Source organism: Zootoca vivipara, chromosome 8, assembly GCF_965207765.1.
Source record: "Zootoca vivipara chromosome 8, rZooViv2.hap1.1, whole genome shotgun sequence".
Classification (NCBI taxonomy): Eukaryota; Metazoa; Chordata; class Lepidosauria; order Squamata; family Lacertidae; genus Zootoca; species Zootoca vivipara.
In genome coordinates this window covers 78,668,235-78,684,413 of record NC_142591.1, presented here as the reverse complement: position 1 = coordinate 78,684,413, position 16,179 = coordinate 78,668,235, and the positions used below count along the sequence as shown (strand labels likewise).

Below are 16,179 nucleotides of genomic sequence, written 5' to 3'. Positions count from 1 at the left end.
TGTACACCCTGTACACCTGCAGCACACAGAGGTGTGAGCGTGCTAGTTGTGGGTCAGTTGGAGCTGACCTTTTGTCTTGCACCGGACCGATCTCCCAGTGCCAATCATAGGACATGGCAAATTTGGCACAGATGCCAACATGCCAACCTAGGCCAAGCCAATGCCCTCTAAATGCATGGCTATGTTGCCTAGAGTTAATGGGAGTTATAGAGTCCCAAACACCTGCAATGTGCCAGGTTAGGGAATGCTCATATTCCTTAGAATGCATCTTAGAATTATAGAGTTGAAAGGGACCCCTGAGGATCATCTAGTCCAACCCCCTGCAATTCAGGAATCTCAGCTAAAGCATCTGACAGATGTCCATCCAACCAGTGCAGCAGCTGAGAGCATTCCATGTGGAATTTAGGCAGGGGAGGGAGGAAGCTGCTTCTTTTCCTTGTTTTGCTGTTTCCTCAGTGCTGGCCTCACCTGATATCAGAATGTTACACGAAACTTTGGGGATAAGGATGCAAGGAAGGTGTGTGTGTGTGTGTGTGTGTGTGTGTGTGTGTGTGTGTGTGTGCAAAGTTTGATTCAAGGGACAAGGCATTCAGGCAGTGAGGGGCTTTCATCCCAGATAAGCAAGCAAAGCCTGTGATGCGTAGAAATCCCACAAGTGCAGCTGATGTATTAAGAGCCAATGGACAGCGGGACGGTTTCCCTTGGAAGGCGGTGGACTCCATTGGAGGTTTCTAAGCAGGGGTTGGCTGGCCACCTCTCTCTCAGTTCCGAACAGTTCAGTTCCAAATGAATCCGAACCTCAATGTCTAAAATCTCTGGTACCGTAGAGGACAAGGATCCTGAGATCACGTTAAGGGTAGCCAAATTCTGTACGATTAAAACTTAGGGAACAAGCTGTGCTATCATAATGATCAAGGCCTTAAATGATAATTTTAGGTTATATTTTAGTGACTAAGTTTTAATTCATATATATTTTTAACTGTTGCTATATCTGTACGTATTGTCCCCGTTACACCTCATTGCAAATTCAAATGTATCTCTAGCATGTTTTATGACTTCCTTGATAATGTATGTGAGCTGGAACCGGTCTGTGACCGAAATGATAAATTCGAAAGGAAACCCTCCGCACCCCGCAAAAAAAAAAAAAAGCCTGTTTGCCAGTGTCTTTGGAGGTGAAGAAAGGAACATAGCAGAGAATGCATCTTAAAGGCAAGAGCAATTAATTTGCCTGTTTTAAAATACTCTCTTGAGGTGAAAGCACATGCTCGTGACTCACCAAGTCACAATACATGCAACAATAGTCTTCATGTAGGGAAGTTAAGTTTAGACAGGTCTCATGATACGTAATCTTTTAGGCTGCTTCTGGGCGGAAAATACCGCCGGCATGCAACACCTTGTTAGTGGGATTTGCGCCGGCAGCCACTCTGCGACTTGGCCAAGTTCAAGGTTACGGTACTAATACATAAGGCCTTCCGCAGCTCAGGAGCAGGTTACTTGAGATACGGCCTTATTCACTTCTGTGGGAGAAAGTTAAACAAAGAAGATGCCATCAGGAACGCCATTGGAGAGGGGTTTCAAATTGCTGCTTCCCCCCTGGTGGTCCTCAGTTATCACAGCTATTGAGAATCAACCACCCTGCACAGTTCTACCAGTTTTAACCTGCATAGCCCTGCCCTCGAGTTTTGTTTCTTGGTCACACTCGAGTGTAACAGAATGTTTGCTTACGACAGTCAAACTTGCAATTTCTTTGAGCTTTCCCAGGAAGAAACCCTGCAGGCAGCTGTCTCCCTCCTTTTTCCGCGTCTGTGTTTCACCTGAGCAAATGTCAAGGGCTGACATACTTGATTTAGAAGCCCTTTCTTTACCCAGGTGAATGAATTTGGGGGAATTCTGAGCCAAACCCAATTGTGCAGGTTTCAGCTCTGTGTGGAATAACAAGAAAAGTGTGGGGAGGGAGAGAAAGACTGGCAGGGCTCTCTGGCGAGTGTGTGACAGAGGAGAGGGGGGGACAGCGATGTATGGGGTTTTGCGCCCCACACAAATCAGAAGCCAAGGGAAGACTCTGAGCAGTCAGAGATGGACATGAGGACACAGAAAGGGTCAGAAGCAGAGGAAGAGGCTGGGGAGGCAAGGGGCAGGCCAGTCAAACCCCCGGCATCCCCAACCCCACTGTTTCCAAGAACAAGGAGGGGCAACTTCTGTGCAGGAGAAGTCTCAGGCGGTATAACCATACACCATCAGATGAGTGTACATGAGCCTAGGAATGTGTGGTCCCACTGATTTCTTGACAGCTGTGCTGGGCATGAAACTGGAAAGCAGCCATGTAGATGCCAGAAAATCTGGATAGCTCAGTTGTTAGAGCATGAGAGTCTTGGGTTAAAGCCCCACTTTGGGCAAAAGATGCTTGCCTTTCAGGAGGTTGGACTAGATGAGCCTCGCGGTCCCTTCCAACTCTGTCTACAATCATGTGATTCTGTGTGTGTGCATCTGGTGTACCTTAGGAGCTGCTATTAAGTGTGTTTTGGTCAATAAAGAATTAACTGTCTGCTGTTTGCATTCCTTGGCTGGGTATGCGAAGGACGGGGTGGGGGTTGGGGTTGGGCAGGTGGAACAGGATGTGCACCTGGGATTTATGGACCATGGCAACCTCTGGTCCCCTCTCATGAAACACAGTGACGCACAGAATCAGAGGAGTGGCTCTCCCACATCTTCCAAATGTCATTTGACTCGGCCTGGTGAAATTCCTTTCGCAGCCACATTTTTCAAGCTTAGGCTCAAGCCCAGTCTTGTGAGGGCCATTTAATTTGTTTTGCGAGGGCCATTTAAAAAGGAATCGGGGGGGGGGAGCTCTTTGCGCACCTGGATTAAATCAAGCTCTTTCTAGCGTGTCTGCGAGTTGCTAAGGAAATGGGAGAAATGGAAAGTTGCATGGTTTTCAACAGTTCTGCCTGGGAATAGCTTTAGGCACCAGCCTTGGTCATAGAATATGAGTGAAGTTGTGAATTGGGGGAGAAGCAGGATTGGACTTGCTGCGCCCCACACTTTCATCCAAAGTTGTGAGTGGAATCGACATAGCCCTGTTCATCCAGTTTGAACATAATAAAAAAATTCCTTCCAGTAGCACCTTAGAGACCAACCAAGTTTGTCATTGGTATGAGCTTTTGTGTGCATGCACACTTCTTCAGATACCTGAAGAAGCACACAAAAGCTCATACCAATGACAAACTTGGTTGGTCTCTAAGGTGCTACTAGAAGGATTTTATTTTATTTTATTTTATTTCGACTATGGCAGACCAACATGGCTACCTACCTGCATCCAGTTTGAGAGAGGGCAGAGGGCCGCTGGGCAATATCCAAGTCCTGTACGTGTTGCAGGAACAGGGGAACTGTGGGCAAAGTTTTGACTTCCCCCACCTTGCCTGTTGTTGTTGATGGCAGCTGCTGCTGCTGCGTCCATCTCTCATACCAGGTACGGCGAGTGAATGTTGGTTCTTACCGTGTCAAGTGACTTCTCTGTTGAGAGAATTGGGATCCTTGATGTGACTCAGATCAGTTGACCCTTTTGAGATCCAGAATGGCCCTCCATTTCCCTGATTTCTTTGGGAGAGAATAGAGTAGCAGCCCAAGCCTTGCTGTGGTTGTGGCACAGGCTTTATTGCTCTGACCTCCAGCAGATGCTGGATGGCTTGAAGCATCAGGAGGCGTTCCTTGGGGTCTCTAGCATTGGATGAGCCCCTGTAGGGACAAAAGAAAGAAGAGTTTTCCTTTTGCCTCTTTCTCTTAAGAGGCAGTGCCTTCTTTTTGTCCATGGTCTCTACCAGTGCATCTTCCAGGCCCTCCCTAAGCAGCTTGCCCTCCCCCCCCCTTGAAGGGGTCACTGGCCATGCTGGTCTTGGCTTTGGCTTCCGCCTGCCACTGTTTAAGCCAGAGCTGCCTACATCCGCTGCCATGGCCCTTGCTGCAAATTGCAAAGCATCCAATGAGGCTTCGGCCACATAATTCAACGCCCGGCGGTGCAGGAATCTTTTGCCGAATGTGGGGCTCAAACCCACAACCCTGACATGATCACGCTCTACCTACTGAGCTATCCCAGTAGACGGCACAGCCTGAGCTAGATGAACAAACTGCAGCCTCGTATGTCCATCTGTTTTCGTGCGGCAGCCTTGCTGCGGCTGCTCCCCTCCATTTATTCCAGAGTTCCACTTCTGCTTGTTATGAATACTCTTGTGTTGGTGAAGTGCTACCAATTGTGCCTTAATGTCATGGGTAGATTTCATGAAATGCTGGCAAACTATAATTTCAAAAACACAGCTTATGTCCTGGATATGTTGCAGAACACCCAGCCGACCAGTGACTCAGCCTGCAAGAGAGCATAGGCTTTATTATGTTGAAAAGGCCTCTTTGGAAACTTCTCGACACATGAACCCCATGTTGGGAGCAGCAGAAACGTTTAATTTTCATTTATTTGAAGCTGGGGGGGGGTGGGAATGAAACCCGCGTCCTCCCATTCAATGGAAAGATCCCTGAAACTCACTGTCGGTGTTTCTCCTTCTCTCTTGTGTTTTGCAGGTGGAAAAAAAAAGTTTAAGCATTGTAACGTGGACGAGGCTTTTGACTGCCAGCTGCCTGGAACGACAACCTTTGAATGAACCAATCAGCGGCCCTAATGAAATAATTTCCAGAGGAAAAGTGATTTTTTCCCCCCCCCGCCCTTACTTAAAGCCTTTTTTTTTCATTTAAGGTCTCTCTTCCCACACAGCAAAGAGGTGGAGGGGGGGGGAGTGTTCCTTGACATTGTTAATAATTTTCTCCCTCAAATTGCCGGGGTGGCAAAAAAAGAAAAAGAAAATTGCAGTTGTTTGCTTTGAATAAAGCTTTGGAGGAGTTAGCAGCTGCTGGAGGAGAGCTGAAGCAACAAAAAAAGAGAGAGAGAGAGATGTGAAGGTAGATGGAGCCTTTTATTTTTCTAGTAAAAGGAGATAAGAGATGATCAGGGTTTCAGTCAACCCAGGACACAGTAATGTGGGCTGTTCCTTTTGGACAATAAAGGCAATAAAGCTACTGTTTGCAGCCTAAACAGAGCCCTGGAAGTAAACCTCTGCTTGCCTCAGCCGCTGGCATTTCGCTCAAGCATCCGGGCTAAGGAAGAGGCGGCGGCCGCAGCTGGTCAAGATGCTGGCCATCAGGAAGCGGGGCTTCAAGATGTTTACTCTTGCCTTATTGTTTGTCATTACCATCACGTCGTTCTTGCTGAACTATAGCCACAACACGGTCATGGTCGCCTGGGACCCCAAACAGCTCGTCTACCAGTTTTCGGAGCAGTTTCGGAGACTGATGAAATATTCCCGGAGGCCTTGCAGCTGCCACACGTGCATTTCTGAAGAGGGGGTCTCGCTCTGGTTCGACGACAGGTTCAACCAAACTATGCAACCCTTCCTGACCACACAGAATGCCTTCATGCCCGAAGACAGCTACAGGTGGTGGCTGGTGAGTAGCTAGCTGTGGAGGAGAGAGACCTGTTCGTCTCGGGGTCTCCCCGCTTTCTTGTGGGTTGTTTTTTTCTTCCAGCCTTCAGTTCAGTCATCCACATTTCCCTAGCCATTTTTAATTGGTGTGTATGTGTGAACCACCAGCATTTTAGTGCAGGATTCTCCACCAACAGGCACATTTCTGTATGCACTTTTGACCAAGATGAAACACCTTTGCAATCCATTTCCCCCTAATGCAATGTAAACCTTTTGGTGTTGTTTTCACGAATGTCGTGCATTTTCCTTTACCCTCGTACGTGCATTGTTGTGCACATTGGTTGGTTGGAATTTGGCATTGCGTGGCTAAATTTGGAAGAGTGCAGATTTGGAAGGATCGTAAAATCGTAGAAAGAGTTTCATTCAAAATTCCCAGCTTATTGGCAAATGGAATCATAGGATCATAGAGCTACATCTAGTCCAACTCTTCAATGCAGGGAATCTCAGCTAAAGCATCCCTGACACATAGCCAAACAAACCTCTGCTTAAAAACCTCCAAGGAAGGAGAGTCCACCACCACCGTTCCACTGTCAAACAGCTTTTACTGCCAGAAAGTTTTCCCTGATATTTAGTCCGAATCTTCCTCTGGTGAGGCTTCTCTAGGGGGTTCTCCGGCTGCATCCAGCCAGTCCCTAACAAGAGAGGAGAAATTTGTGGCCCTCCAGATGTGGCTCACATCATCCCTGAGCATTGGCCATCAGGGCAGGGCCCGATAGATCCTTGCAAACATCTGGAGGGCCACAGATGTGGGCAACAATAGGCATTGAACCTTTGTGTTATTCATTCATCCCCCTGAATTTTCAGTGTGTTTCCCAGCCATTTTCATAACTATCATTTTGTTTGTTTGTTACATTTAGATCCCACCTGTTTCTCCAAAGAGCTCAAGGTGACTTGCATGACTCTCCTTTTCCCCCGTATTATCCTCAGAGCAACCCTGCGAGGTAGTCTTGAGAGCGAGCTTCTTGGCTCGAGTGGGGGATTCGGACCCTGATCTCTCCCAGGTCCTAGTCCAACACTAACCACTAAACCACCTCTGGCTCTCAACAAATCTGCAAAGAGTTGCCTTTTGTAAGAACTCTGCAGTTGCACAAACCTAAATTTCCGGTATGCTCTTGGATCCCTCCAGCAAATTACTGACAGCCTGGAGTCAGCCTTAGTGACCAATCTGAGAAAAAACAGTTTGTTCCGCTTGGTATCTGGTTTCTGTGGCAAGCTGTCCTTCAGAAGATTCTGTCGTGGGTGGCTTTCCCGATATCTGAGAGGCCCGTTAAATCTGTGCTGACAGCAAAGGGGGGGCGGGAACCTGCCAATCCTCCCCAAAATCAATATCATTAGAGGCAATGACCGGATTTCTGTTGCCTCTGGTCTCACCAGCTGGCTCATTTCTTATTTCACATTATAATTGGGCTTGGGCGGGGGGTAGGAAACAGCTGTGGAATAGATCTTGACATTTGCTCGTAAGGGAATAAAAGCACCATATTATGGAAATTGCGAGTCTAGGGAAAGATACCAATGTGGTGTAGTGGTTAGAGTGTCGGACTAAGGCCTGGGAGACCAGGATTTGAATCCCCATTCTGCCATGAATCTCACCGGCTGACCTTGGGCCTCTCAGCCTAGCCTACCTCACAGGGTTGTTATGAGGATAAAATAGGGTGCATACGAATGCAGGGATCTTATGCCCCACGCTCCTTCTGGGGTTGTTTGTTCACCTTTGGTCCCCAGCCAGCACTCAGCTCTCACCTGTGGCTCCTAGAAATAGCATGCAACAGCGGCCACACCCTGGGAATGGCTTCGGCTGACTGGCTAAACCGCTTGAGGGTAGCCGATGGGTCTCAAATCCTCAGTGAGTTAGGGATTTCCCCTGCATGTGAAGACAGGCTCAGCAGATTGAGCAGATGAGACCAATAGTGCGTCCGACGCTCAAGAAGGAGGTTTCTCCAAGAGCTTTAATCAAGGAAACGAATGTGATATCTACCATGTCTGAATGCCTCTTGAGTCACCTAACCTGCTCCAGGCTATTGATTCCCAAGCTAGGGCACTTCTGCAACAACAACAACAACAACAACAACAACAACAACAATTTATTACTTATACCCTGCCCATCTGGCCTGGCCTCCCCAGCCACTCTGGGCAGCTCCCAACAAAATATTAAAAACACGATAAAACATCAACATAAAAAACTTCCCTAAACAGGGTTGCCTTCAGATGTCTTCTAAAAATCAGATAGTTGTTTATTTCCTTGACATCTCATGGGAGGGCGTTCCACAGGGTGGGCGCCACTACCGAGAAGGCCCTCTGCCTGTTCCCTGCAACCTCACTTCTCACAGTGAGGGAACCGCCAGAAGGCCCTCGGCGCTGGACCTCAGTGACCGGGCTCAACAGTGGGGCTGGAGATGCTCCTTCAGGTCTACTGGACCGAGGCCGTTTAGGGGTTTAAAGGTCAACACCAACACTTTGAATTGTGCTTGGAATCCTTTATCCACAACCCCTCCGAATGCCGCGCAGTGAGTCCCCTGTTTTTCTTTACAGAAGCTGCAAGGGGAAAAGAACCCCAAGGGTTTAAACGAGACCATCCAGGAGCTGTTTGAGCTCATCCCTGGAGACGCGGACCAGCTCTTGGAGAGAAGCGGTTCGCGTTGCAGGCGGTGCGCCGTGGTGGGGAACTCAGGTAACCTCAAGCAGTCGCAGTACGGCCAGGAGATCGACAACCATGACTTTGTATTCAGGTGAGTCCCTATTGCAAGGCTCAGTGGTCTTAACCTGACCACTCTCTGCCGCTGAAAGGAAAGGAAAAGAAAAGAAAGAAGCCATTGTCTTCATGGTGACGCCTGCAGCTGAGCCTAACCACAGATCCCATTTACCAATTTTCAGCCCGTTGCTGCTGCAGACTCGTAATTCACATACACCTTCCCCATACCTGATAGTTCGATATTTGCAACCAAATTGGGGGGGGCTGACTCCATAGGGAAAAGGCTGCAGCTCAGCAGTAGAACACCTAGCTTTTGTGCAGAATGCCGTAACTTCAGTCCCTAGCATCTCCACGTAAGGCTGGGAGCAGTGGTGGTGTAGCATGGGTTGCCAGGGCCACGTGGAGGGAGGAACATTGGAAACGGACAAAATACGTGTGCTCCTTCAACTGCCTCATGGCATCCACACCGCCCAGGAGATTGCAGCCACCGAGATAAGAAAACAGAAGTCATTCCATTGTCTGGAGAGGCCGCTTCCTGGTTCGCATGGAGAAGCCGTTTCCAACAGAGCCCAGCGACGGAAGCTGTATTGAGGCAGCACCAGGGCAACCGCCCCTGTGCCCCCCTCCCCATATATATGCTTTCAATATGCTGACCTTTAAACAAACAAATAAAATAAATCCCAGGGCGGTTTACGTCAAAGCAAACAGGCAGATCGTATTGGGAGGTTTTTCATTGTGTTGCTGCCCGTCTGCCTGTTCGCCCGTGGGGAGCGCCTTCTTCTAACAGCTCTGCTCATGTTCAGAGGCCTCAGGGTGCCATAGCCTTTACACAAATTCAAGCAACCTTGAGTGAACTCTATGGCAGAGTTCCACATGATCCAGGGAACTGTTTAGTTAAATACACACACACACCCTAGCCACAAAAGCTGGCAAATCTTTTATAGAGGATGTTAACCACAAACATGGTCCAGCTACTCGTGGGCATCATGGCTTTCTTACCAGTGTGTTATTTAGGTGGCGCTGTGGGTTAAACCACAGAGCCTAGGGCTTGCAGATCAGAAGGTTGGCGATTCGAAACCCCGCAACGGGGTGAGCTCCCGTTGCTCGGTCCCAGCTCCTGCCAACCTAGCAGTTCGAAAGTGTGTCTAAAGTGCAAGTAGATAAATAGGTACCGCTCTGGTGGGAAGGTAAACGGTGTTTCCGTGTGCTGCTCTGGTTCGCCAGAAGCGGCTTTGTCATGCTGGCCACATGACCTGGAAGCTATACGCCGGCTCCCTCGGCCAATAACGCGAGATGAGCGCTGCAACCCCAGAGTCTTCCATGACTGGACCTAACAGTCAGGGGTCCCTTTACCTTTACCTTTAATGCACAGACACCCATATCAGGCTCAGGACCAGGGGAAGCTGCCTTACATGGAGTCAGGCCGCTGGGCCACCCAACCCAGTATTGACAGCACTGGCTGGCAGCAGCTGTCCAGAATTTCACACCACAGTCCTTTCCAGCTGTACTTGGAGATGGCAGAGATTGAACCTGGGACCCTCTGCTTTCCAAAAGAAAGTGGGGGCTCTACTTCTATGGCCTTTCTGCTTAGCGTACAAGATTGTTTATGTGTACTGTGGATTACCAAATTGTGCCTGTTGGTGTAGCTGCAAGGGTTTTTCTGGTACCCACGAGGCCCCTCTCCTCCCCCTGCTGAATTTAGTTGACTGGTTGTTTCATACAATTTAAATGCTGCTTAACTGTAAAAAGACCCCCCCCCCAAAAAAAGCACCTCAAAGGGCAGGGGGGGTTGACCAAGCTAATAATGTCAGGTTTTTTAAAAAAAAACAACAGCTCTTTAAAACGTTCAAAAAAATAAAATTGGCAACAAACTAAAAACAGATTAAAGCATACAGTGGTACCTCGGTTTGCAAACACAATTGTTTCCAGAAGTCTGTACTTAACCTGAAGCGTACTTAACCTCAAGCAAACTTTCCTACTGAAAGTAATGGAAAGTGGATTAATCCATTCCAGATGGTCCGTGGAGTACTTAACCTGAAGCGTACTTAACCTGAAGCGAACTTTCCCATTGAAAGTACTGTAATGGAAAGTGGATTAATCTGTTCCAGGCGGGTCTGCGGAGTACTCAACCTGAAGCGTACTTAACCCGAAGTATGAGTGTAATTGGTTCTGGAAGTTCATACTTAACCTGAAGCAAACTTTCCCATTGAAAGTAATGGAAAGTGGATTAATCTGTTCCAGACGGGTCTGCGGAGTACTTAAACTGAAAATACTCAAACCAAGGCGTACTTTAACCGAGGTATGACTGAACTTCAACCTTCTCCAGGTCTGATTAGGCTTGACTAAAGGAAAAATGTTTTTAGCGGGTGCCAAAATAGAGTACAGCAAAGGTGTCTTTGCCTGGTGTCAATAGGCAGGGAGTTCCAAAGTGTTGGTTCTGCCACACTGTAAGATCGATTTCTTGTAAATATAGAACAGGTGTTATATGGAGTCTATAACAGTCCCAGTTCCGCAGATTGAAGCAGTCGAGTGGGGTGGGATTATTAATTAATTAATTTTGTATACTGCCCTGTATACTGTTATTTTTGTATACTGTATACAAGTCTCAGGGCAATTCACAACATCTTACAGGTAAACTGGTCCCAGGTTGTTAATGGCTTTATATACTAACAGTAACACCTTGAACTTGACCTGGCAGCAGATCAGGAACCAGCACAGATCTGTGGGCAAGTGTTCTATACTGACAAGGTCTCGCGCCTGTCAGTAACCGTGCTCCAGCATTTTGCACTAACCTCAGCTTCCTGATCAAGCACAAGGGAAGCCCCACAAAGGGCCCATTGCAGTAATCTAGCCAATGCATGAACTACCATGGTCAGTCTTTCCCAGGCCAGGAATCATTGCAGCTGTCAAACCAATTGCACTTCTGCGCTTGAGAGAAACCCTTCCTTAGCCAACAAGACTTTTCTGAAGTCCATTCGGGGTGCAGGGGCTGGCTGTGAGACTTACAAAGGTGGGAAGGGGAGAGTTTCTCCAGCCTGCAAATGCGCCCATCCATAGCGGCCGTTGCCACCTGTGGCAAGATGATGCCAATTCCTACTTGCCCCATGTACCTTCTCCTGCCGTCGCCTGCTTTTTCCCTCACCCCTCTTCTCTTGGACCACACAGAATGAACAAAGCCCCCACAGCTGGCTACGAGTCTGACGTCGGCAGCAAGACGACCCACCACTTTGTCTACCCCGAGAGCTACAAGGAGCTGAGCGAGAACGTCAGCATGATAGTCATCCCGTTCAAGACCCTGGACCTTCGCTGGGTTGTCAGCGCTCTCACCACAGGGACCATCAACCAGTAAGTGGCCGTGTCTGCTCTGTTCTAGGAGGCCATGAGAAGTTGGGCGAGTTCTGTTGGACGAGATCTAGGAGTTTTTGTGGACCACGTATGTTGGGTCAACAGTATGATGCAGCAGTATGATGCTGTTCTAGGCTGCACCAGCAGAAGTGTAGGATCTAGATCAAGGGAAGAAAATGAGCTTGCTTCATCCCCCATGCGACAGCCCTTGAGATATTTGAAGATTGTATCGCCTCTCAGTCTCCTCTTTTCCAGACTGAACATACCCAGCTCCTTCAACCGTTCCTCATAAGGCTTGGTTTCCAGACCCTTGATCCTCATGGTTGCCCTCCTCTGCACATGTTCCAGCTTGCCAACATCCTCCCTAAATTGTGGTGCTGAGAACTGGACACAGGACTCCAGGGGTGGTCTGACCAAGGCAGAATAGGAGTGGGACTATTACTTCCCTTGATCTGAACACTAGACTTCTGTTGATCCAGCCTAAAGTGGCATTAGCTGTTTTTGCTGCTGCATCACAACGTTGACTTATGTAAAGCTTGTGGTCAGAGATTCTTCCGTTGCAATTCCTGCATTGCAGCAGGTTGGGCTAAATGACCCTCTGGGGTTCCTTCCCAACTCTACAATTCTATGATTCTATACCTGGCTGGTGCAGGCTATTAGAAGCTGTTCAGTCTCGTCCTCCAACACCCATCTGATATTTATTCTTACGTGGCTCCTTCCTGTTCCGTTTATTGCCTCTGGAAGTTGCCGCCGATGAGATCAGGCAGGTTCCTGAAGTTAGTGTCTTGCTGATGGTTGTTATTATTATAAGCCACGGCAGCCCACCAAGTTCCAGCCAGGAAATTAAAAACACAAAGAGCACACAATGTAGAGAGCAGGCCTCTGGCAAGCAGGAAGAAGATGGGCTCGTGATAAATGGACAGGGACTGTTTTTTTATGAAGTGAGAGCACTTTTCCCCTGCAATGGGCCATAGAGAGCCAAAGCAGGCACAGCTCAATTTTGAGCCTCAGCTGAGACCGACTATATGGGGGAAGCAAGCAGTCACGACCCCATAGGGACATGGCTGGCTGCTGGGAGAACAGAATGAATGCAGAATCAGACAGGCCTTTGGCCTCATCCAACCATTGTTGTTGGCAGTAAGAACATTTATTTATTTTTATTGCACTTGTTGTTGTTGTTGTTTAGTCGTGTCCGACTCTTCGTGACCCCATGGACCAGAGCACGCCAGGCACTCCTGTCTTCCACTGCCTCCCGCAGTTTGGTCAGACTCATGTTAGTAGCTTCGAGAACACTGTCCAACCATCTCGTCCTCTGTCGTCCCCTTCTCCTAGTGCCCTCCATCTTTCCCAACATCAGGGTCTTCTCCAGGGAGTCTTCTCTTCTCATGAGGTGGCCAAAGTATTGGAGCCTCAGCTTCAGGATCCGTCCTTCCAGTGAGCACTCAGGGCTGATTTCCTTCAGAATGGATAGGTTTGATCTTCTTGCAGTCCATGGGACTCTCAAGAGTCTCCTCCAGCACCATAATTCAAAAGCATCAATTCTTCGGCGATCAGCCTTCTTTATGGTCCAGCTCTCACTTCCATACATCACAACTGGGAAAACCATAGCTTTAATTATACGGACCTTTGTTGGCAAGGTGATGTCTCTGCTTTTTAAGATGCTGTCTAGGTTTGTCATTGCTTTTCTCCCAAGAAGCAGGCGTCTTTTAATTTCGTGACTGCTGTCACCATCTGCAGTGATCAAGGAGCCCAGGAAAGTAAAATCTCTCACTGCCTCCATTTCTTCCCCTTCTATTTGCCAGGAGGTGATGGGACCAGTGGCCATGATCTTGGTTTTTTTGATGTTGAGCTTCAGACCATATTTTGCGCTCTCCTCTTTCACCCTCATTAAAAGGTTCTTTAATTCCTCCTCACTTTCTGCCATCAAGGTTGTGAATCAATGGCTTAACTATTGCACTTATATCTCACCTTTTCTCCAAAGAGCTCAGCGTTGGCATACTATGTGATCCTCCCCTTCCTCATTTAATCCCCACCACAACCCTTTGAGGCAGTGACTGGCCCAAGGTCACCCACGGGGCGTCATGCCTGAGTGGGGATTTGAGACCTGTCCCACTGAACATAAGGAGAGCCTGCTGGACCAGGCCAATGGCCCATCTGGTCCAGTATCCTGCTCTCAAAGTGGCCAGCCTGTGGAAAACCAGCAAGCAGGCCTAGAAATGCTGCAGCAAAAAAAGGCAAATGCTCTTCTGGAATCTCAGCTAAAACATCCATGACAGATGGCCACCCAACCTCTGCTTAAAAACCTCCAAGGAAGGAGAGTCCACCACCTCCCAAGGGAGACTGTTCCACTGTCAAACTGCCCTTAACTGTCAGAAAGCTTTTCTGTGTGTTTAGTTGGAATCTCCTTTCTTGTCAATGGAAGCCATTGATTCACGTCCTACCCTCCAGAGCAGGAGAAAACAAGCACGTTCCCTCTTCCACGTGACAGCCCTTGAAATATTTGAAGATGGCCATCCTATCTCCTCTCAGTCTCCTCTTTTCCAGGCTGAACATACCCAGCTCCTTCAACCGTTCCTCATCAGGCTTGGTTTCCAGACCCTTGATCATCTTGGTCGCCCTCCTCTGCACACCTTCCAGCTTGTCAACACCCTTCTTAAATTGTGGCGCCCAGAACTGGGCACAGTACTGCAGGTGTGGTGTGACCAAGGAAGAATAGAGTGGGACTGTTCTTTCCCTTGATCTGAATGCTAGACTTATGTTGATACGGCCTAGAATAGCATTCACTTTTTTTGCTGCTGCGTCACACTGTTGACTCATGTTAAACATGTGGTCCATCAAGACTCCTAGATCCCATTCACATGTACCATTAGTAAGCCATCCATAGCCTACTAGCCAGGATAAGAATAACGCACCGGATCCCCCTTGCAATATACAGGTGAAACTCAGAAAATCGTCGAACAGTGCATTTATTTCAGTAATGCAACTTCTTTTTTCTTTTCTTTTTTTTACAAATGCTTTCTTTTGGAAATTCCACGGTAATAAAACAAATAGTTCCAATAATTCAAAAATAAACATTGCTACTACATTTCATTAATTACATTCCTTTTATAATTGACCCGCCTAATGACAAATAATTACAATTACAAATAAAGGCTTGACATATCTTGCTTTGCATGTCATGCATCTATCTCATATATTGGTTTCACCTTTTAAGTTGCATTACTGAAATAAATGCACTTTTCGACTATATTCTAATTTTCCGAGTTTCACCTGCTGATGTTCTCTCTCGATGCACGCAGATTTCATCAGAAAAACGGTGCCTCTTTTTGCTAAACAGAGCTAGGAAATGAGAGAAGAAAATCGTTAAATGGAAACGGATGTGCAAAGTTGTGGTTTTGCATGCTGAGATACAATGTGCTGTGTGGCACTTCCTCTAATTTCCCCCCTCTCTATTGTGCCTTATTTGTTGTCTTTTGGGGTGGAGGAGAAGGGGTTGGGGTCCCTTCCTTTGATCTCGCTCTCCGTGAAAAGCAAGCAGCGGGAAGCAAGGCCACGTGAATGTCTGCATGTAATGTGATGGAGCAAAGGCTAAAGAAATTTAGGCGGCTTACAGTGCAACAGAATCAAAGCAAACTTCCTGGACAGGATAAACACAAACCGAAGCATTCCTCAAAGGTTTCACGTTCCAGGGTTTTATTTAGGAATTGACAAAACCCTCGGTTCTTATTAGCCTCTCCAATAGAGTTTAAGGGAATGGATTAGTCTCCCTTTGGAAAAGAAATGGATTTTAGCAACGGCTTCATCCAAACCAGAATGCCACATATATGGCAGGGAATTCTTTTCTGTTAAAAAAAAGAAAGATATATGTGTCTTTTAAAAGGAAAAAAGTGGGTTTCACAGCAGCTATTGACTTTTTCTGAGGATGAAAGAGCTTTTTCCTTGATCCACGGCAAACCTGAGTGTTCTGCCGTGGAGGCAGGACAGACAGAATAGTTGGTTGGGGAAAGGGAGGGCTTTCTGTTGACGGACAGCTGTGAGGCGGTCCTTCAAGGAGTGGAGGGAGGGAGGGAACGTTCCATGACATCACAGTAGCTTAGCCATTCATGAAACGGGGCTTGCGGAGAGACATGTAGCTGCCTGTCTTTGCTCGCCTAAGGTTTAATGCCCTTTCTGTGTTTAACTTTTGGCAAATTGACCGTGGGCTGGATGGAAATAAAACAGTTGTATACGTTTCCCAAAAGGCCGGAAGCATTCTTCCTGGGTATGGTTGGAAAAGAGATAAACAAAAAGGATCAAAGACTATTTCTATATGCTACCACAGCAGCTAGAATGATGTTAGCGCAGAAATGGAAGTCAATAGAAGTTCCAACAATCGATGAATGGAGAACGAAATTAATAGAATACATGGAATTAGCAAAATTGACCGCAAGGATAAGAGATCAAAAAGATCAAAGGTTTTGGGTGGATTGGAGTAAATTTATTGAATGTTTAAAAAAGCATTGTAAAGATTTGAAAACACTGACAAGTCTTGTATAAATACCGGCAATCAACAACATAGAAATCTCTGACCTTAGGAATTAATAAGGAGAGTAAAAGGGAATAGGGACAGGGATAAATGTA

At 47.3% G+C, this 16,179-nt stretch overlaps 1 protein-coding gene across 7 annotated transcripts in view; it reads left to right on the top strand.

Moving 5' to 3' along the window:
- Window positions 1-16,179, top strand: part of ST3GAL1 (ST3 beta-galactoside alpha-2,3-sialyltransferase 1) — a 93,548-nt gene that overhangs the window by 71,341 nt on the left and 6,028 nt on the right. For all 7 annotated transcript variants that reach the window (XM_035126174.3, XM_060277603.2, XM_060277601.2 and 4 more), the window contains 3 exons: window positions 4,570-5,487; window positions 8,055-8,251; window positions 11,380-11,559. In XM_035126174.3, coding sequence (XP_034982065.3) covers window positions 5,173-5,487; window positions 8,055-8,251; window positions 11,380-11,559 — 692 coding nt within the window. In that variant the 5' untranslated portion in view covers window positions 4,570-5,172. The remainder of the gene's footprint in view (window positions 1-4,569; window positions 5,488-8,054; window positions 8,252-11,379; window positions 11,560-16,179) is intronic.